General features: G+C 47.0%; 1 protein-coding gene across 2 annotated transcripts in view; it reads right to left on the bottom strand.

Moving 5' to 3' along the window:
* Window positions 1-136: 136 nt before the first annotated feature.
* The window catches only part of PROSER3 (proline and serine rich 3), a 35145-nt gene continuing 12949 nt past the window's right edge, over window positions 137-22332 (bottom strand). For both annotated transcript variants that reach the window (XM_077456388.1, XM_077456387.1), the window contains 8 exons: window positions 21358-21416; window positions 19525-19613; window positions 18100-18206; window positions 17815-18011; window positions 12816-13316; window positions 7625-7763; window positions 5032-5113; window positions 137-320 (listed from right to left, as the gene is read on the bottom strand). In XM_077456388.1, the coding sequence (XP_077312514.1) occupies window positions 254-320; window positions 5032-5113; window positions 7625-7763; window positions 12816-13316; window positions 17815-18011; window positions 18100-18206; window positions 19525-19613; window positions 21358-21416 (1241 nt within the window). In that variant the 3' untranslated portion in view covers window positions 137-253. The remainder of the gene's footprint in view (window positions 321-5031; window positions 5114-7624; window positions 7764-12815; window positions 13317-17814; window positions 18012-18099; window positions 18207-19524; window positions 19614-21357; window positions 21417-22332) is intronic.

The following is a 22332-nucleotide window of genomic DNA, read 5'->3' on the forward strand; positions in this document are numbered from 1 at the left end:
ACAAAATCAATTTCAATATGTGCAAAATGACAGGTCCACTTTAGGTTCATTATATTTCTCCTGTGTACAGAAATTCAGGAAGGAGAAAAAAAAGAAGAGACCCACCCCAGACCCAGTACACAAAGGACAAGCTCAGTGCCATCTTTTCCTGATATTTCTTTAATAAACGCAGTAAGAAAATAGAAATCTGAATAAATAGAAGAGAATTCAATATATAAATGATAAATAAGATTTAGTAATAAGAGGAAGTCGGTCATTGGGGATGTGACTGCTTTTCACTGTTCTCACCCTCCAGCTCCGCCAATTGTAAATCCACTTCCCTGTATAGAAATATAAACAGATTTTAGTGACCGCAATAGACCGCCGCTTTCACACCTCACTGCTCTGTCTATTTCAATTTTAATAAAGTTTTATTGAAAGCTATTGAGGTGCATCACAAGAGGACTGAGCTACCCTGTTTCCCCAAAATAAGACCTAGCGTGATTGACGGTGATGGCTGCAATATAAGCCCTACCGGCCACATAAGCACTAGTTGTAGGTCTTATTTTCAGGGTAGGGCTTATTTTCAAGGGAAAAAGGGTAAGGTTATTTGGGGGGGTAGGGCTTATATTGCAGCCATCACTGACAATCACGCCAGGTCTTATTTTCGGGGGAAACAGGGTATCTGGTCCTGGACCCTCACCCAGCCGCAAGATCTTCTGCGAGGAGGGGTGAATCCATGCCAAGTTGTGTCCCTTTGTAGATCAAGAATTTGGGAGGGTCTCATGGTATGTATCACGTATGTAGTGTTTGATTCATGAAGCTCATACATGTTCAAACGTTTGCAGCCATTTTCTTGTCCACTAGGAACCATGTCATCTTTTTTTAAACTTTGGTTTTCTCAGAACCTGAATCACCTGCTGGTGGCACTGTGGTTTCCCAGAGCAGAAGGTTGTGGTATCGGTGTCCGCCAGCAGGGTATAGGTCAGTGATGGCGAACCTCGGCACCCTAGATGTTTTTGGAACTACATTTCCCATGATGCTCCACTACACTGCAGAGTGCCAGAGCATCATGGGAAATGTAGTTCCAAAACATCTGGGGTGCCAAGGTTCGCCATCACTGGTATAGGTATAAGGCAAAAAGAAGATCAGGAGCAGGGTCAGGATAAATGGCAAGCAGAGCAAAACACTGAAGCAGGAGGTACTGATAGAGGAGGGAATGAATACCCTCCCTGCGCCAGCAGCCAACGCGACTGATTACTGGGATTGCTGGCTGCTGGGAGTGTATTTAGTCCCTCCTATGTCATTACCTCTGGCTTCAGTGTTTTGCCCTGCTTGCCAGAGACTGATTTATCCAGACCCTGCTCCTGCCTTGTACCTATACCCTGCTACGTTGTACCTACTCCCCCTTGTTCCTAATCCCAGTTTTTATTTCCCCCATTCCCACCTGCTCCCAGCACCTCCAGCTTTCTCCTGCTTTTCTGTGTTGCCCTTTTTGCATATATTGTATATAGTTTATTTGCTAGTTTGGCATTGCGTCATTTGGTTTGGGTTTATTTAAATCTTCACAATGGCAGTTTTTGATTTGTCGTTTGATTGGAATTAGATTTCACTGTAAATAAATCTCACTTTAACCACTTTAGTACCACATTATAGCCAAAAGACGGCTACAGCACGGCACTATTGTTTCTCGGAGAGCGTCCATAGATGTCTTCTTAGAACCCGCCACCTTTTATGCCCCCCACCACCACCACGCATCCGACACGCTCTGTGACCTTCGGACACTGCTAATCACAGATGGGGTTAAAGGCCCAATCACAGCAGCCCTTTACCATGTGATCAGCTGTGTCCAATCACATCGACATCCAATGTGTTAGAGTGTCTGGAGACTGGCATTGTGTTATCTGCTGTATGTAATTTTAGCTTTGGATTAGGGAAAGGAAGTTGTTAGAACCTCTGGCATGTTTTTATTGACATTTGTGTTCCGTTTTGAAGATTTTTTACTTTCCCCCTGACGGAACAAAAAGAGAAAGTTCACCACTTCTTGTTTATTTGCCGGGTGCCAGACAAACGAGAAAGTGAAAAATCCCTTCCAGTCTCCGTTAGCCCCGACATGCTTATCACACAGAAGCTTCATTCACAAGTTAAAAACTTCAGCCTTGCAGGAGGGCAGCGTGCCACCTTTTAACCACTTCCGCCCCGGAGGATTTGGCTGGCCAAAGACCAGAGCACTTTTTGCGATTCGGCACTGCGGCGCTTTAACTGAGAATTACGCAGTCGTGCGACGTGGCTCCCAAACAAGATTGATGTCCTTTTTTTTACCCCACAAATAGAGCTTATTTTTGGCAGCATTTGATCACACCTGCGGTTTTTATTTTTCGCACTATAAAAAAATAAATAAAATAAAAAGGAGCGACAATTTTGAAAAAAAAAGCATTTTTTTTTTTACTTTTTGCTATAATAAATATCCCCCCCCAAAAAAAAGGTTTTCCTCAGTTTAGGCCGATACGTATTCTTCTACATATGTACATATGTTTGGTAAAAAAGATTGCAATAAGCGTTTGATTGGTATGCGCAAAAGTTAAAGCGTCTACAAAATAGGGGATAATTTTATGGCATTTTTATTATTATTTTTTTTACTAGTAATGGCAGCAATGAGCGATTTTTATCTTGACTGCGACATTATTGACACATTTTTGGAACCATTGGCATTAATACAGCGATCGATGCTATAAAATGATTACTGTCACTGGCAGTGAAGGGGTTAACCAGGGAGGTGGCGTTGTCCGGGGCCAAGTGTGTCCTAGAGAGTGATTCTAACTGTGGGGGGGGGGGGGTGGGCTAGCTGTGACACATCACTGATCACTTCTCCTGATTACAGGGAGCAGAGATCAGTGACACTGTCACTATGCAGAACGGGAAGATGCTTGTTTACATTAGCATCTCCCCGTTCCTCCTCTCCGTGAGACAATCGTGGGTATCCCCGCGGACATCGAGTCCGTGGAACCCGAGGTCGGGGTCACGGAGGGCACGCGTGCCTGCTATGCGAGCCTTGCGAGATCGAGTAATATAACATGATTTTGCGCAGCGGGGTCCTTTAATCGGTTAATACTGTTATTCTCAGATACAATTAGAGTATTGGAAAAAAAAATGAATACACTAAAAAGCACGTCTTTACATTTTTGTGCATTTGACAGTCTGCAATATAAATATAGAGAGCAACTTTATGAAAAATTTACTAAATAAAAGCCAAGGACAGAGATTAAAATATATATATATATATATATATATATATATATATATATATATATATATATATATATATATAATTTTTTTTTAATGTATGTATGTATGTACAGTGCCTTGCGAAAGTATTCGGCCCCCTTGAACTTTTCAACCTTTTGCCACATTTCAGGCTTCAAACATAAAGATATAAAATGTTTATTTTTTGTGAAGAATCACCAACAAGTGGGACACAATTGTGAAGTGGAACGAAATCTATTGGATTTTTGAAACTTTTTTAACTAATAAAAAAATGAAAAGTGGGGCGTGCAAAATGATTGGGCCCCCTTGTGTTAATACTTTGTAGAGCCGCCTTTTGCTGCGATTACAGCTGCAAGTCGCTTGGGGTGTCTCTATCAGTTTTGCACATCTAGAGACTGAAATTCTTGCCCATTCTTCCTTGCAAAACAGCTGGAGCTCAGTGAGGTTGGATGGAGAGCGTTTGTGAACAGCAGTTTTCAGCTCTTTCCACAGATTCTCGATTGGATTCAGGTCTGGACTTTGACTTGCCCATTCTAACACCTGGATACGTTTATTTGTGAAACATTCCTTTGTAGATTTTGCTGTATGTTTGGGATCGTTGTCTTGTTGGAAGATAAATCTCCGTCCCAGTTTCAGGTCTTTTGCAGACTCCAACAGGTTTTCATCCAGAATGGTCCTGTATTTGGCTGCATCCATCTTCCCCTCAATTTTAACCATCTTCCCTGTCCCTGCTGAAGAAAAGCAGGCCCAAACCATGATGCTGCCACCACGTGTGACAGTGGGGATGGTGTGTTGAGGGTGATGAGCTGTGTTGCTTTTACGCCAAACATATCGTTTTGCATTGTGGGCAAAAAGTTGGATTTTGGTTTCATCTGACCAGAGCACCTTCTTCCACATGTTTGGTGTGTCTCCCAGGTGGCTTGTGGAAAACTTTAGATGAGACTTTTTATGGACATCTTTGAGAAATGGCTTTCTTCTTGCCACTCTTCCATAAAGGCCAGATTTGTGCAGTGTACGACTGATTGTTGTCCCATGGACAGACTCTCCCACCTCAGCTGTAGTTCTCTGCAGTTCATCCAGAGTGATCATGGGCCTCTTGGCTGCATCTCTGATCAGTCTTCTCCTTGTCTGAGCTGAAAGTTTAGAGGGACGGCCAGGTCTTGGTAGATTTGCAGTGGTCTGATACTCCTTCCATTTCAAAATGATCGCTTGCACAGTGCTCCTTGGGATGTTTAAAGCTTGGGAAATCTTTTTGTATCCAAATCCGGCTTTAAACTTCTCCACAACAGTATTACGGACCTGCCTGGTGTGTTCCTTGGTCTTCATGATGCTCTCTGCGCTTTCAACAGAACCCTGAGACTATCACAGAGCAGGTGCATTTATACAGAGACTTGATTACACACAGGTGGATTCTATTTATCACCATCAGTCATTTAGGACAACATTGGATCATTCAGAGATCCTCGCTGAACTTCTGGAGTGAGTTTGCTGCACTGAAAGTAAAGGGGCCGAATAATTTTGCACGCACCACTTTTCAGTTTTTTATTTGCTAAAAAAAGTTTAAAATATCCAATAGATTTCGTTCCACTTCACAATTGTGTCCCACTTGTTGGTGATTCTTCACAAAAAATTAAAAATTTTATATCTTTATGTTTGAAGCCTGAAATGTGGCAAAAGGTTGAAAAGTTCAAGGGGGCCGAATACTTTCGCAAGGCACTGTATATATATATATATATATAAAATGGATTAATAAAAATCTATTGGTAAAATAATCAATGTCATCGTTACCTGAGTCTAAATCGCAGAGACCGTCTCTTTTCCCGCAAAACTTGAAGCAAAGGATCATCCCCAAACTCTGTCCCTTCTGAATCTGAAATAAAATATGAGGATTGGGAATGATGTTTCCAAGAACAGTAACCTATTAGTGTACTAAAAATCTGTAAAGCACCGATGCCTTGTGCTTCAATAATGTTACTATATGAGGGACTTAAAGTGTCACTAAACCCACATACAAAAAAACGATCAATAAATGGTGTATTACATGCTGTTCATACTCACTTAGGTTTTCTCAGGACCTGAATCACCTGCTGGTGGCACTGTGGTTCCCATAACGGAAGGTTGTGGTTCCGGTCTCCACCAGCAGGCAAGCAGCAGGGTACAGGTGCAAGCCAAAAGCAAGATTAGGAGCAGCGTCAGGATAAATGGCAAGCAGTATCTGGTGAGCAGGGCAAAACACTGAAGCGGGGAGGTTCTGAAAGAGGGACTAAATTCCCACCCAGCAGCCAGCATCAGTTGAAGACTATTACTGGGGTCTGCTGGCTGTTGGGACGGTATTTAGTCCCTCCTCTATCAGAACCTCCCGCTTCAGTGTTTTGCCCTGCTCCCCACTTAGTCACTATGAGATTCGTTTTCTGTATTCTGCAAAAAAAATAAAAAATAAATAAAAAATAAAAACCTGGTTGATCCTGCTGCTCTCCATCTCTCCCTTCTGTCCATGTCCCCAATGCAGTTCAGGATTTTGCAGAGCAGTGTTGGCAGCTCTGCACATGCTCGGTTTTCAGTGAGTTTCTATGTTGAGTACTTTCTCCCTATCACATCTGAGCAGCCCGTGTAACTATAGAGTCACACGTGTGGGCGTATACACAATGACAGCCCACTCCCTCTCTCCTCCTCCATGCCCGCTAACCAGCTAAACACAATGGGGATGGAATATTACATGTAGATTAATGGAGGCTTCACCTCCCTCTTATTCTAAGACACAGGCCGGAGGGGTGTGATTGGCAGAAATCCTCCCACACGTTATTGCCAAAAAAATAATAAAGATTTGATTTCAAATATATATTTGTATGACAATTTAAAACAGTTTATTGATATTATTTATTTTTACTCTGTATTCTAAAGACTGTTTTTTTGTTTTTGCTGAACATGTGACCAGTAGCAAAGGACTAGCTTATGTTTCCTCCTGCTTATGTTTCCCTGCAGACAGGCTGGGAGAGAGCCAGGTCATGTGACAGCTGGATATCGATCAGGGAAAAAGTATTTAGATGTAATTTTTACTCAAATAATTACAGTGCCGTCATCCACATACAGAAAATAGAAGGGATAATGTAAATTATACAATCTGTGTTTATTATCACTTTAAAAAGGGAGAAGTGCATCCAAAGCATTTTTTGGCCATGCTTCTCCTGTAGGTCACGGGGGTGCAGATTCAGCTGATAGGGGGCTAAAGCCCGCTGTCAGCTAACGTCAAAAAGCCGGTCCAGACTCTACAAGGGTCCTGACAATAATGTCGGGAACCATCCAGATGCCTGACCAGCAGCTGGCTCAGCCTCTCAGTGCACTACCGAGAGCCAGAGCCAGCCGCTCCTGCCTTCCTACACAGCCTGGCACTCCAGTGAGGGCTGGAGGGGTAGAGCACAGAGCGGTAACCGACAGTCGATCGCTCAGTTCTCTGTGCTGAGCCAGCAGGGGGCATCTGCAGCATCAAAGAGTATGTAAGTTTGGGTTTTTTTTGTTTTTGTATCTTACATTTTTCTTTTCATCAATTAAAGCGGAGTTCCAGCCACCTGTGGAAAAATAAAAGTCAGCAGCTACAAAAAAATTGTAGCTGCTGACTTTAAAAAAAAAAACTCTCACCTGTCCCACGATCCAGTGGTGTGCTCACCCCAGTCGGTCTCACCCGCTGCCTTCGGTCCCTGGCGACAGCATCTTCACTATGGGTACCCAACTTTAACAGCTTGCGACGTCACAGCCAGGGTGTCCACTGTGCATGCGCAAGTCGCGCTGCGCATTGTGAGTGGTGGATGCAGTCTTCTGGGACCTGTCAGTGTCCCAGGGGGGAGGGAAGGAGGAGAACCTTTCCTTTCCGAGCACAACGAAAGTGGCAAGCAGGTACCCATCATTATCAGGTACCTGACCTGCTGGGCGATTTTCTCAAAAAAAGTTAAAGATTTTTAAAAATAAAACTCGATTCACGATTCGAATCAAGTTTTTTTTTTTTTTTTTGATGGACACCGCGCCGGTCCTGAGGAGCTGCGGGCAGGAGTTTTTAAGCGAGGCCGCGGCTTCGGCCTAGTCCGCGGCGTCCGGCCTCGCGGACTAGGCGGAAGCCGCGGCCTCGTCTAAAAAACTCCTGCCCGCAGCTCCTCAGGACTGGTGAAAAAGTCAGCGCCGGTCCTGGTAAAAAAAAAATAAATAAATTGATTTGCTGAAATTTTGAATCGATTTGACCTCTCAACTCGATTCAAGATCTAAATCTATTTTGTTCCCCAGCCCTGGAGGAGTGGGGGGGGGGGGGGGGTTGGGGGGTATGGGACGGAACCTTCCACATGTTGGGTGGAGCTTCGCTTTAATATTGGTTTATCTCACAAATCCCCCATACCTTCTGCCTCCTCCAGAAGATGAGCAGCGATCTCTATAGGCTGTAATTCCTCCTTCTCTTCAGCAGGGGGCGTGGTGGCTCTCTTTTTGGGCTTCAGCTTTGGAGATTGCAGAGGAGAGAACAGTCGCTCAGATATCACCTGATGATATATACAGGAAATAAAAAGAGGAATGGGTGACTGATTACAGGAAGTGGATCACCCCAGCCTCAGACATTGGAGATAATGATAATGAGGCAGCAGGCCCAGGAAAAAAGGTTATAAAAAATAAAAAAAACACAACCACACCACATTCACATGAAGATTTCCTCTCATTTCCAACCCAAACTTATTTTAAAGTCATTGATGCTAAAACTAATTGTCCTTATATGTGCTCAGCAGTTTTTTCATTACTATATTCTTAGCTAGCAAGCCTACTTGTTCCTGTCATTCCCCTCTACTTCCCTATTCAGAGTGGTAATGCTATTCCAACCAACCTTCCATTTTCTGTACTGCCACTCTCACTACATGTTCAGTTTTCCTCCAGGACAAAGCTATGCTTTGCTCGAAGTAAGAGGGTTATATGAAAGAACAAATCTCTAGCATCCCTTTAGATGTGCATGCTCCTCCCTGCTGGGCACTGGTTATTGCAGACATCTGTTCCAGAAGCAAATCTGATAGAATGTAAAACAATCAACTGATCAGCAAATTGCACAGCTAAAGTTTGCACCACCCAATAGACAGCAGAAAGGAGCATGCACATCTAAAAAGGAAGGAGCATGCACATGTAAAAAAGGAAGGAGCATGCACATCTAAGAGGAAGGAGCATGCACATCTTAAAAGGAAGAAGCATGCACATCTTAAAAGGAAGAAGCATGCACATCTAAAAAGGAAGGAGCATGCACATCTAAAAAGGAAGGAGCATGCACATCTAAAAAGGAAGGAGCATGCACATCTAAAAAGGAAGGAACATGCACATCTAAAAAGGAAGGAGCATGCACATCAAAAAAGGAAGGAGCATGCACATCTAAAGGAAGGAGCATGCACATCTAAAGGAAGGAACATGCACATCTAAAAAGGAAGGAGCATGCACATCTAAAAAAGGAAGGAGCATGCACATCTAAGAGGAAGGAGCATGCACATCTAAGAGGAAGGAGCATGCACATCTAAAGGAAGGAGCATGCACATCTAAAGGAAGGAGCATGCACATCTAAAGGAAGGAGCATGCACATCTAAAAAGGAAGGAGCAAGCACATCTAAAAAGGAAGGAGCATGCACATCTAAAAAGGAAGGAGCATGCACATCTAAAAAGGAAGGAGCATGCACATCTAAAAAGGAAGGAGCATGCACATCTAAAAAGGAAGGAGCATGCACATCTAAAAAGGAAGGAGCATGCACATCTAAAAAGGAAGGAGCATGCACATCTAAAAAGGAAGGAGCAAGCACATCTAAAAAGGAAGGAGCATGCACATCTAAAAAGGAAGGAGCATGCACATCTAAAAAGGAAGGAGCATGCACATCTAAAAAGGAAGGAGCATGCACATCTAAAAAGGAAGGAGCATGCACATCTAAAAAGGAAGGAGCATGCACATCTAAAAAGGAAGGAGCATGCACATCTAAAAAGGAAGGAGCATGCACATCTAAAGGAAGGAGCATGCACATCTAAAGGAAGGAACATGCACATCTAAAAAGGAAGGAGCATGCACATCTAAAAAGTAAGGAGCATGCACATCTAAAAAAGGAAGGAGCATGCACATCTAAGAGGAAGGAGCATGCACATCTAAAGGAAGGAGCATGCACATCTAAAAGGAAGGAGCATGCACATCTAAAAAGGAAGGAGCATGCACATCTAAAAAGGAAGGAGCATGCACATCTAAAAAGGAAGGAGCATGCACATCTAAAAAGGAAGGAGCAAGCACATCTAAAAAGGAAGGAGCATGCACATCTAAAAAGGAAGGAGCATGCACATCTAAAAAGGAAGGAGCATGCACATCTAAAAAGGAAGGAGCATGCACATCTAAAAAGGAAGGAGCATGCACATCTAAAAAGGAAGGAGCATGCACATCTAAAAAGGAAGGAGCATGCACATCTAAAAAGGAAGGAGCATGCACATCTAAAAAGGAAGGAGCATGCACATCTAAAAGGAAGGAGCATGCACATCTAAAAGGAAGGAGCATGCATATCGCTCATCTAAAAAGGAAGGAGCATGCACATCTAAAAAGGAAGGAGCATGCACATGCACATCTAAAAAGGAAGGAGCATGCACATCTAAAAAGGAAGGAGCATGCACATCTAAAGGGATATCTTGGACCAAAAAAAGCTGATTTTTCTATTTTTTTTTGAATGCACAATGCTTGTTTACACAAAAACAGTTACTTTCCCAGGCTAGGAATGTAACTGTCACATTGGTTGTGCTCTCAACCAAACTGTCAGACCAGCAAATGGCTGGTGCCATAAACTTCACACATGTGCAGCATCATGGCAGTTTTGGATTAGAGGCCAAGATGGCTGAAAACGATAGGAAGGTTTAGTTCGATGGGTTTAGTTCCCCCCTTAGGGACACTTTACACTGCCCCTCCATGAAATCACACAGCAGCCGGAAGATTTACCGTTCCGGGTGCTCTGCATTGCTGACTGGCTAGAGGGCAGTGTGGTGCATCATTCAGTGCACCGCAGCCGCCTTTTTTTATTTTTCTTTGAACAAACTTTATGCAAAGTGTACAACATGTACACTTCATAAACTGCAATGTCGGGCGGCACGATGCGCTATGCTGCATTGCAGTTTGAATGGGACACATAAGAACCAATTGTTTCCCGTGTGTCCCTGTGGGGACAGACGTTTTACACGGCAATAAAACATCTGTCACCGCACATAGTGTGAATTGGCCCCTAACCATTTCCGGACCGCCGCACGCCGATATACGTCCTAACTTTGACAGGGGATATCTTTGTTCTTGCAGCAGCTAACTGCCATAACCCCGTTATCCTCGTGTTTGGCCGGCGGTCCGGTTTCTGATAAGAGTGGTCTCTGCGGCGGATTCGTCACGAGATCACTTTTAAAATTGGTGGCGAGAGAGGGGCTCCCCCCCTACCGCCGTGCTCCGGTGCCCTCCGCCGCTTACCGGATCCATCGACAGTGGCAGAGGCAATCGGATCTTCACCCTGGCTGGGCATGGAGACACGCAAGGGGGGGGGAAGATGGCCCCCACCCGTCTCCATAACGATGCAGGGCAGAGGAAGTGACGTCAAAACGTCACTTCCGCCCGAGGTTCTTAAAGGGACATTCTTTTCCTAATTCTTTTTTTAAATAACTATTTATTTTAATTTTATTGCATTTTAGTGTAAATATGAAATCTGAGGACTTTTTGACCCCCCAGATCTCATATTTAAGAGGCCCTGTCATGCTTTTTTTTTCTATTACAAGGGATGTTTACATTCCTTGTAATAGGAATAAAAGTGACACCATTTTTTTAAAATTTTCAAAACAGTCTAAAAAATAAATAAATAAAAAAAGGTAAAATAAATAAATTAAAAAAAGGTAAAATAAATGAGAGAAAAAAAGCACCCCGTCCCGTGTGCAGAAGCGAACGCATACGTGAGTAGCGCCCGCATATAAAAATGGTGTTCAAACCACACATGTGAGGCGTCGCCACGATCGGTAGAGCGAGAGCAATAATTCTAGCCCTAGACCTCCTCTGTAACTCAAAACATGCAACCTGTAGTATTTCTTAAACGTCGCCTATGGAGATTTTTATGGGTTGTCGCCATTCCACAAGCGGGTGCAATTTTGAAGCGTGAAATGTTGGGTATCAATTTACTCAGCGTAACATTATCTTTCACAATATAAAATAAAAATAAAAAATTGGGCTAACTTTACTGTTGTCTTATTTTTTTAAATAAAAAAAAAAAGTGTATTTTTTTCCAAAAAAATAAGTGCGCTTGTAAGAACGCTGCGCAAATACGGTGTGACAGAAAGTATTGTAACGACCACCATTTTATTCTCTAGGGTCTTAGGAAAAAAAAAAATGTATAACGTTTGGGGGTTCTAAGTAATTTTAAGCAAAAAAAAAAAAAAACACAAACAAGTTTTTAAAGCGGAGTTCCACCCATAAGTGTCACTTCCGCCCATTTGTTTCCTCCCCCCTCCGATGTCACGATTGGCACCTTTCGGGGGAAGAGGGAGGACAGGATACCTGTCTCTTTTGGGGAGCCTCAGCCGCGGATATTGACGTCACGGCTCGGCTCCCTCCTATTTCCCGTCACCGGGCCAGTAGAAAAGAGGAGCGGAGCTTCGCGCATGCGCAGTAGGGTTCCCAGCATGAAGCCGTAAAGGCTACACTGCCGGGTTCCCTTACCCGCAATGGCGTTGGCAGCACCCGACAGCTGATGGAAACATCAGCTGCGGTGCCGACATCGCTGGACTCCAGGATGGGTAAGTGTCCTATTATTAAAAGCTGCAGTATGTGTAGCTGCTGGTTTTTAAATTTTTGCAGTGGTGGGCGGACCTTCTCTTTAAAGCGGAGGTCCACCCTAAAGTGGACCTTCCGCTCATCGGAACCCTCCCCCCCTCCGGCGCCACAATTGGCACCTTTCAGGGGGGAGGGGGGTGCAGATACCTGTACAGTACAGGTATCTGCACCCACTTCCGGGATAGCTCTCTGCGGAAAGGGGCGTAGATTACGCCCCTTTCCGCAAGTGCCCGCCCCTTTCCGCAAGTGCCCCGCTGCCTGCTGGGAAACACACAGATCCCAGAGGCAGCGGGGACCGTCTTTATTGCGCAGCGCAACTCGCGCATGCGCAGTAGGGAACCGGGAAATGAAGCCGAAAGGCTCCATTTCCTGATTCCCATACCCAAGATGGCGGCGGCAGGACCCGAGAGACGATCTAGAGATCGGCTTCGGGTGCCGACATCGCGGGCGCGCTGGGCGGGTAAGTGTCACTATTTTAAAAGTCAGCAGCTGCAGTATTTGTAGCTGCTGGCTTTTTAAAAAAAAAAAAAACGCGGACTCCCGGCGGACTCCCGCTTTAACTTGTAAACAACAAATCTCAAAAAGAGGCTCGGTCCTTAATTGGTTAATACTCATATGTAGTATGTCGTTCCAATTGTGTGCATACACTTAAAGAAAAAAACGCAACACACTGTGTGGCAAAGTCAAAGGTATGATCAGCCAATGCAAGTAACAAGCATTGGGTGGCACCCATAGGACATCTCACCTGATCCATGGCTTGGTGAACCGGTGATAAAGGAGGGGGTCCGGTTTTATCTGATGGGGTTTTATCTGACGGTCGCGTGCTCTTCTCTCCCTTTGATTTGACTGTTTTCTCCTCCAGCCTCTTCTGAGATCTTCTATGGGGCAGCCGCTCACGTACCGTCTTGGGCTCCTCTGCAGGCTGTATTAGGTGTCCTGTCTCAGCAGGTGGGGGGGAGGCTGCAGGCACGGCCGCTGGTCTTACCGCTCCCCTCTCCGGTCTTTGTTGTGTACAAGAAGGAGCCGGCTGCTGGCTGTGGATGCAGGGCAGGACGTCACATTGAAGATGCAGGTGTGGCGGGACGGTGCCAGAGATGGAATGGGGAGCTGCATGTGGACTGGCCAGTGGAACGTGACTGTAACAGGCGGTGGGAGTTTGGATATGCGCTGCGAGGTGTGAGCTCTCGGCTGTCACCGGCGGGGGAACCTGGACAACTTTCTCAGAGGATTCAGCTGTCAGAAAAACCTAAAATAAAAATTACATATATTATCCAACTACAGCAAAGAGCGGTAACCCGCAGCAAACCATGAGACATCCTCCTTCAGATTCAATCGGTCCTAATAGAGTGTGCAGACTATATAGCCAACTTAAAGTTGAACACAAATTAATGCAGCTCTGCAATCATTAATTACATTTTTTTACCCACTTACCTACTGGGCACCTTCACCCCTTTCCTGCCCAGGACAATTTTCAGATTTCAGCGCTGTCATGCAACGCTGTACCCAAACAGAGTTTTTATTATTTTTTTGATACAGATAGAGGTTTCTTTTGGTGGTATTTAATCACCACTGGCGTTTTTTATTCTTTGGTAAACAAACAAAAAAAGACTGAAAATGTAAAAAAAAAAAAAAAAAGTTTCTTAGTTACCGTTATAAAATTTTGTAAATAAGTATATTTTTCTCCTTCACTGATGGGTGCGGATCAGGCTGCACTAATGGGCGCGGATCAGGCTGCACTAATGGGCGCGGATCAGGCTGCACCGCAGGGCGCGGATCAGGCTGCACCGCAGGGCGCGGATCAGGCTGCACGGCACTGCATTGCATTATCACAGCACTGCACTGATAATCAGGGCACTGATTGTCAGTGCAGATGTCCCTGCTGAGGAATGCCGCTTACCGGCTCTCCTTACATGATTTCAGCGTGAGGAGAGGAGTGTCGATAACCGGATTGGACACAGCTGATCACATGGTAAAGAGCCTACATCATAGGCTCTTTACTGTGATCCCCACTGATCGCCATGAACACCTCCCCCAACGCCCCCCCCCCCCCCCCCGGGCGCATATGCACAGGAACAATGGGAGAAGGTCATGAGTGCTCCTGCTCGCCCGTTGTTTCCCTATACGGCAGGCAGAAAGCAGTTCATAAGGAAAGTGCAAATACCTGAAACTGATCTACCAGCATCTTGCATTCCATGGAAAGTTAAGCTCAGACATGGAGAGGGAAAAGCAGCACAAGTAGCCAGTGCGGTGGGCTGCATTGCTCATGTGCTAACAGGCGGCATGCTGATAGGAAGAGAGAGCAAACTGACATAAAGATGAGCTCCTCATGTTGCCGCTGCTCCTTTTTTCTATCCAGTCACAGGCTGGGGGTGGGACACGAATCTTGCCCACTGGGGTTGGGGCTGGGAGGTGGCTCCTCCTTCTATAGCCCCTGGGTGAGAGATGAGCTCAGGCTGCTGAGCTTTGCTCAGGTTGGGCATCCCAGCGTGGAGCCAGGGCCAGACAAGCGTTGAGAGGACCAGACAAGCGTTGAGAGGACCAGACAAGTGCTGTGTTGAGAGGACCAGACAAGTGTTGACAGGACCAGACAAGCGTTGACAGGACCAGACAAGCGTTGACAGGACCAGACAAGTGCTGAGAGGACCAGACAAATGTTGACAGGACCAGACAAGTGCTGAGAGGACCAGACAAGGAGGACGAGACAAGTGCTGTGTTGAGAGGACCAGACAAGTGTTGACAGGACCAGACAGATGTTGGCAGGACCAGACCAGACAAGTGTTGACAGGACCAGACAAGTGTTGACAGGACCAGACAAGTGTTGACAGGACCAGACAAGTGTTGACAGGACCAGACAAGTGTTCACAGGTCAAGACAAGGAGGACCAGACAAGTGCTGAGAGGACCAGACAAGGAGGACGAGACAAGTGCTGTGTTGAGAGGACCAGACAAGTGCTGAGAGGACCAGACAAGGAGGACGAGACAAGTGCTGTGTTGAGAGGACCAGACAAGTGCTGAGAGGACCAGACAAGGAGGACGAGACAAGTGCTGTGTTGAGAGGACCAGACAAGTGTTGACAGGACCAGACAGATGTTGACAGGAACAGACCAGACAAGTGTTGACAGGACCAGACAGATGTTGACAGGACCAGACAAGTGTTGACAGGACCAGACGAGACAAGTGTTGACAGGACCAGACAAGACAAGTGTTGACAGGACCAGACAAGACAAGTGTTGACAGGAGCAGACAAGACAAGTGTTGACAGGACCAGACGAGACAAGTGTTGACAGGAGCAGACAAGACAAGTGTTGACAGGAGCAGACAAGACAAGTGTTGACAGGTCCAGACAAGTGTGACCAGACGAGTGTTGACAGGAGCAGACAAGACAAGTGTTGACAGGAGCAGACCAGACAAGTGTTGACAGGGGCAGACAAGTGTTGACAGGATCAGACAAGTGTTGACAGGACCAGACAAGTGTTGACAGGATCAGACAAGTGTTGACAGGACCAGACAAGTGTTGACAGGACCAGACAAGCGCTGACAGGTCCAGACAAGTGTTGACAGGTCCAGACAAGTGTTGACAGGTCCAGACAAGTGTTGACAGGTCCAGACAAGTGTTGACAGGACCAGACAAGTGTTGACAGGACCAGACAAGTGTTGACAGGACCAGACAAGTGTTGACAGGACCAGACAAGTGTTGACAGGACCAGACAAGTGTTGACAGGACCAGACAAGTGTTGACAGGACCAGACAAGCGCTGAGAGGACCAGACAAATGTTGACAGGACCAGACAAGTGCTGAGAGGACCAGACAAGGAGGACGAGACAAGTGCTGTGTTGAGAGGACCAGACAAGTGTTGACAGGACCAGACAGATGTTGGCAGGACCAGACCAGACAAGTGTTGACAGGACCAGACAAGTGTTGACAGGACCAGACAAGTGTTGACAGGACCAGACAAGTGTTGACAGGACCAGACAAGTGTTGACAGGACCAGACAAGTGTTGACAGGACCAGACAAGTGTTGACAGGACCAGACAAGTGTTCACAGGTCAAGACAAGGAGGACCAGACAAGTGCTGAGAGGACCAGACAAGGAGGACGAGACAAGTGCTGTGTTGAGAGGACCAGACAAGTGTTGACAGGACCAGACAGATGTTGACAGGACCAGACCAGACAAGTGTTGACAGGACCAGACAGATGTTGACAGGACCAGACAGATGTTGACAGGACCAGACAAGTGTTGACAGGACCAGACAAGTGTTGACAGGACCAGACGAGACAAGTGTTGACAGGACCAGACGAGACAAGTGTTGACAGGAGCAGACAAGACAAGTGTTGACAGGAGCAGACAAGACAAGTGTTGACAGGAGCAGACAAGACAAGTGTTGACAGGAGCAGACAAGACAAGTGTTGACAGGAGCAGACAAGACAAGTGTTGACAGGAGCAGACAAGACAAGTGTTGACAGGAGCAGACCAGACAAGTGTTGACAGGACCAGACAAGTGTTGACAGGTCCAGACAAGTGTGACCAGACGAGTGTTGATAGGAGCAGACAAGACAAGTGTTGACAGGAGCAGACAAGACAAGTGTTGACAGGAGCAGACCAGACAAGTGTTGACAGGAGCAGACCAGACAAGTGTTGACAGGGGCAGACCAGACAAGTGTTGACAGGGGCAGACAAGTGTTGACAGGACCAGACAAGTGTTGACAGGACCAGACAAGTGTTGACAGGATCAGACAAGTGTTGACAGGACCAGACAAGTGTTGACAGGACCAGACAAGTGTTGACAGGACCAGACAAGTGTTGACAGGACCAGACAAGTGTTCACAGGTCAAGACAAGGAGGACCAGACAAGTGCTGAGAGGACCAGACAAGGAGGACGAGACAAGTGCTGTGTTGAGAGGACCAGACAAGTGTTGACAGGACCAGACAGATGTTGACAGGACCAGACCAGACAAGTGTTGACAGGACCAGACAGATGTTGACAGGACCAGACAGATGTTGACAGGACCAGACAAGTGTTGACAGGACCAGACAAGTGTTGACAGGACCAGACGAGACAAGTGTTGACAGGACCAGACGAGACAAGTGTTGACAGGAGCAGACAAGACAAGTGTTGACAGGAGCAGACAAGACAAGTGTTGACAGGAGCAGACCAGACAAGTGTTGACAGGACCAGACAAGTGTTGACAGGTCCAGACAAGTGTGACCAGACGAGTGTTGATAGGAGCAGACCAGACAAGTGTTGACAGGGGCAGACCAGACAAGTGTTGACAGGGGCAGACAAGTGTTGACAGGGGCAGACAAGTGTTGACAGGACCAGACAAGTGTTGACAGGACCAGACAAGTGTTGACAGGACCAGACAAGTGTTGACAGGATCAGACAAGTGTTGACAGGACCAGACAAGTGTTGACAGGACCAGACAAGCGCTGACAGGTCCAGACAAGCGCTGACAGGTCCAGACAAGTGTTGACAGGTCCAGACAAGTTTTGACAGGACCAGACAAGTGTTGACAGGACCAGACAAGTGTTGACAGGACCAGACAAGTGTTGACAGGACCAGACAAGTGTTGACAGGACCAGACAAGTGTTGACAGGACCAGACAAGCGCTGAGAGGACCAGACAAGTAGGGCCGGACAAGTGTTGAGAGGGCGCTGTAATGTACGCTGTGCCACCTTGTGGTGGCTATTCTTATGCAGCACTTTTTCTGTTACCCCAATCTGGTGTTCAGATGATCTATTAGATACCTGCTTGGGTATCCGGACGGGTGGAGAAGGGGAGCGTTTACGCGTGCTCAGGGGCAGAGTTCCCTCTCGGGCCTGCTCCATCTTTCTGCGTAGTCGCCACTGGTATAAAATATCCTCCTCGGGAGGTACGGCAGTATGGCTCCTCACAGGCGGGACAGGTAAGGTGACAGGCACTCGTGGAACAGGTACAACAGGAGCTGTAAGAGGAAGTAGGAAGATCCATGAATACCACATATAACATTGACTGAGCTATGTTATATTGTCATGTATGTGATCTTTCATTACCTCTGTCCAGTGAAGACGATCGGATCCTGCTGACATCGCTCATGGATGATGGAGATGATCCCACCCCTTCTGAACTCACAAGGCCCTCGGAACTAAGGGACGACTCACTTGCCGAAGAAACATAAAGTAATCACTCTGGGCTCCAAAGGGCCACTGGGTTTACATAGTTATAATGATTAGTGCACAACGATCAATCGATACTCAGTTTTCATTATCTGCTCAAACACAAAGCCAATAATCTGATTGGTTACTGCAGGGCCTCCATTGACAGTTTCCCCGCCCCCCCGTCCAAGGCTGGGAAAGAAAGTAATGCAGTGCACTGTGCACTGCATTACATTCAGAGGAGCACAGGGGAGACATTGGGGGGTTTTTAGACCCTGGATGCCTCATTAACGTTGTTGTAAACCCTTACAGACCACTTTAACCTACAGGTAAGCCTAGATTAAGGCTTACCTGTCGGTGTAAGAAATATCTCCTTAAGGCCGGGTTCACACCGCTGCAATGCGGGAACGCCGCGAATCCGCTGCGTTTTCCCGCATCGCATTACTCCCGCCGGCAGTTCACACTGCCCTATGCGGACGGCTGGGAGTGTCAATGATATGTTAATGACACCCCCAGATCCGTCCGCATATCGCAGTGCGATCTGCCGACTCGCACAGGAATCGGATCGCATGGTGTGAACCCCCATGCGATCCGATTCTGTTGCGGACCAAAAAAAGGGTCCTGTGCGAGTTTGCTGCGGGAGCGATGCAAATTCAGCCATACTATCTGTATGGCTGTACTCGCATCGCTACGGAGATCGGATGTGATTTGCGGTGCGAATCACATCCGGATCTCCCCCTGCAGCAGTGTGAACCCAGCCTAACCTACACGGTTAAGGAAACATTTTCCTAGAAACGGGCACCGATGTCTACGGCGCATGCGAGCTGTAGACAACGGCGTGCCATTAATGAAGGCGATCATGCCGTCATTGACGACTCCCGCGCAAGCACCGGAGTGACATCATCGCTGCTCTGGCCAGTCACAGCGCCGGTGCAGCGATACCCGGAAGTCACTCCAGGTATCATGGCGGCGACGGAGGACGTGAACGAGGGTTGCTTCGGGGGCTTCGATCTCAGGTAAGTAATTCATAATAAGCTAGTATGCTATGCTGGGGGGGGTGAACTGAGCCTTAAGTGGGGAGTGGGTACCTGTGAAAACTAGGTACCTGCCAACCCCCCCACCCCCCCCCCCCCCCCCCAAAAAGGTGCGAGTTAAAAAAAAATATCTGGCTCCTAACTTTTTTAGCTGGCTCCTAGATTCAAAGCAAATTTGTCAAACCTTGGGCTACTGAATGTGAAAAATATTCAAGAAATATAAAAATACGCTTTTCTATCCATCGGGGGGTCGTGAAATGTTTAATTGAACCCTATTGGTTGCGCTCACCTGTGGACGATAAGCTTTCTTGCTCGCTCCTGCAGACCAAAAATATCCACATCCTCGGGACATACTTTGGAGTCATTCAGGGACCCCTCCTTCAAGAGGAAGGAAGAAGAAGGAAAAAAATAAAATAAAATGTAAGATCAAGAAGCTGATCTGCTGAGAGAATTAAAAGTAGAATTCCAGCATAAACCTAACCAACATTCCTTCCACCCTCCTAATCCCTATACAGACTAACCTGTGTCACAAGGATGTATACACTTAGCTATATTCAGCCCACTCTAGTCTGGTCCCTTGATCACACTTGTCAGCCAGCGGCAGCTGCAGAGGAGAGGAGATAGCGCTCTAGTCTGGTCCCTTGATTACATGTGTCAGCCAGCGGCAGCTGCAGTGGAGAGGAGACCGCGCTTGACAGCGGGCTGGTAAAGCCTGGAGCGTTGACATCATCCATAGGCCCCTATGGCCCATCCAATGTCAGAGCTCCCTCCTCTCCCCTGCAGCCATCACTGACTGACACAGGGAAGCCAGACCACATGACCAGATTGGAGCGGGCTGAACATAGGTAAGTATACAAATCTTTCTTACACAGGTAAGTTAGCTTGGGTATTAGAAGGGGAGGACACAGTTTTAAAGTGTTTCTAAAGATGAAAGGTTTGCTACCTTAATGCATTCTATGCCTTAGGACAGTGGTCTCCAAACTGTGGCCCTTTGGGTACTTTTCCTCCTACTGATGCAAGACACTATTCCTCCCACTGACATCAACAATGGGGTATAGTTCCTCCCACTGATACCAATGATGGGGCAACTATTCCCTCCACTGACACCAATGATGAGGCAACTATTCCCCCCACTGACACCAATGATGGGGCACTATTCCTCCCACTGAAACCAATGATGGGGCACTATTCCTCCCACTGATACCAATGATGGGGCACTATGCCTCCCAATGACACCAATGATGGGGCACTATGCCTCCCACTGACACCAATGATGGGGCACTATTCTTCCCAATTACAGTGCACTATTCCTCCCCTTAATGCCAAAGATGCACTGTTTACTTCCATCAATGCCAGGACAATGTTTACTCACAATCATCACAGTCCGGCCCCCCTAAAGTCTGAAAGACAGTAAACTGGCTCTTTGTTTAGAAAGTTTGGAGACCCCTGCATTAGGGTAAAAACCCTTCTGGGTGCAGCTCCCCCCCCCCCATAACTATCTGAGCCCCATCTCCATCCAGCGATGTGCATGAGGGCAGCATCCCTCTCTCTCCTTATTGGCTCACACAGCAGCGGGGGGCCATTGGCTCCTGCCAATTACAGCCAGTGTGCCAATGAGGAGAGGACAGGGGGTGGGGCCTATCCACACTCTGTGTGTGAATGGACACACACAGCCTGCTCAGGTGCCCCCATAGCATGAAGCTCGCTTATGGGCGCACTTGGCAGGGGGGGGGGGGGGGAGGAAGAGCCAGGGCTGCTGGCGGGAGACACCATAAGAAGAGGATCAGGGCTGCTCTGTGCAAAACCTTACACAGAGCAGGTAAGTATAACATGTTTGTTATTTATTTTTATTAATCCTTTCCTTTAGAATGACATCAAGGCTTGTGAGGTATAAGTTGGAATATTGGACAAAAGCCAATAGAAAAATCTCCATTCACAGACCCGGCCAGTAGAGGTCTATGGCTCAGCATTTCACAGCTAAATTAAAAACTATGAAATATCAACCTGGAGGAGCAAAATAAACACACGGCCATGTATTCACACCAGGAGGATTGCGATTTGCTTGCAGTTATCTCTCACTACAGAATTAGAATGTAACATTTAAAGCAGAACAAAGAATTACCGCCAGAGGAGGAGTCATATCCAAACTTTGAGGCGAAAACCCGAGAGCAGCCGAAATTCCTGCAAGAAAAAGAACCAAATGAAAATTTCTGTGATTGAATTTAAATGTACTGCTTTAACGCTGGCAGGAACAAATAAACCATATTAATACAGGGCGCACCTAGGGGGCTCCCATCTAAGTATGCAGAGCGTACCAAGGATCAGGGGGCTCCCATCTGTGTATAAAGGGCACACCCAGGATCAGGGGGCTCCCATCTGTGTATACAGGGCACACCCAGAATCAGGGGGCTCCCATCTGTGTACACAGGGCACACCCAGGACCACAGGACCAGGGGGATCCCATCTGTGTATACAGGGCACACCCAGGATCAGGGGGATCCCATCTGTGTACACAGGGCACACCCAGGACCAGGGGGATCCCATCTGTGTATACAGGGCACACCCAGGATCAGGGGGCTCCCATCTGTGTACACAGGGCACACCCAGGACCAGGGGGATCCCATCTGTGTATAAAGGGCACACCCAGGATCAGGGGGCTCCCATCTGTGTATACAGGGCACACCCAGGATCAGGGGGCTCCCATCTGTGTATACAGGGCACACCCAGGATCAGGGGGCTCCCATCTGTGTATACAGGGCACACCCAGGATCAGGGGGCTCCCATCTGTGTACACAGGGCACACCCAGGACCAGGGGGATCCCATCTGTTTATAAAGGGCACACCCAGGATCAGGGGGCTCCCATCTGTGTACACAGGGCACACCCAGGACCACAGGACCAGGGGGATCCCATCTGTGTATACAGGGCACACCCAGGACCAGGGGGATCCCATCTGTGTATAAAGGGCACACCCAGGATCAGGGAGCTCCCATCTGTGTACACAGGGCACACCCAGGACCAGGGGGATCCCATCTGTGTACACAGGGCACACCCAGGACCACAGGACTAGGGGGATCCCATCTGTGTATACAGGGCAC

This window comes from Lithobates pipiens, unplaced genomic scaffold, assembly GCF_037356315.1.
Source record: "Lithobates pipiens isolate NorthernLeopardFrog02 unplaced genomic scaffold, aLitPip1_a1.2 Scaffold_27, whole genome shotgun sequence".
NCBI classification, from domain to species: domain Eukaryota; kingdom Metazoa; phylum Chordata; class Amphibia; order Anura; family Ranidae; genus Lithobates; species Lithobates pipiens.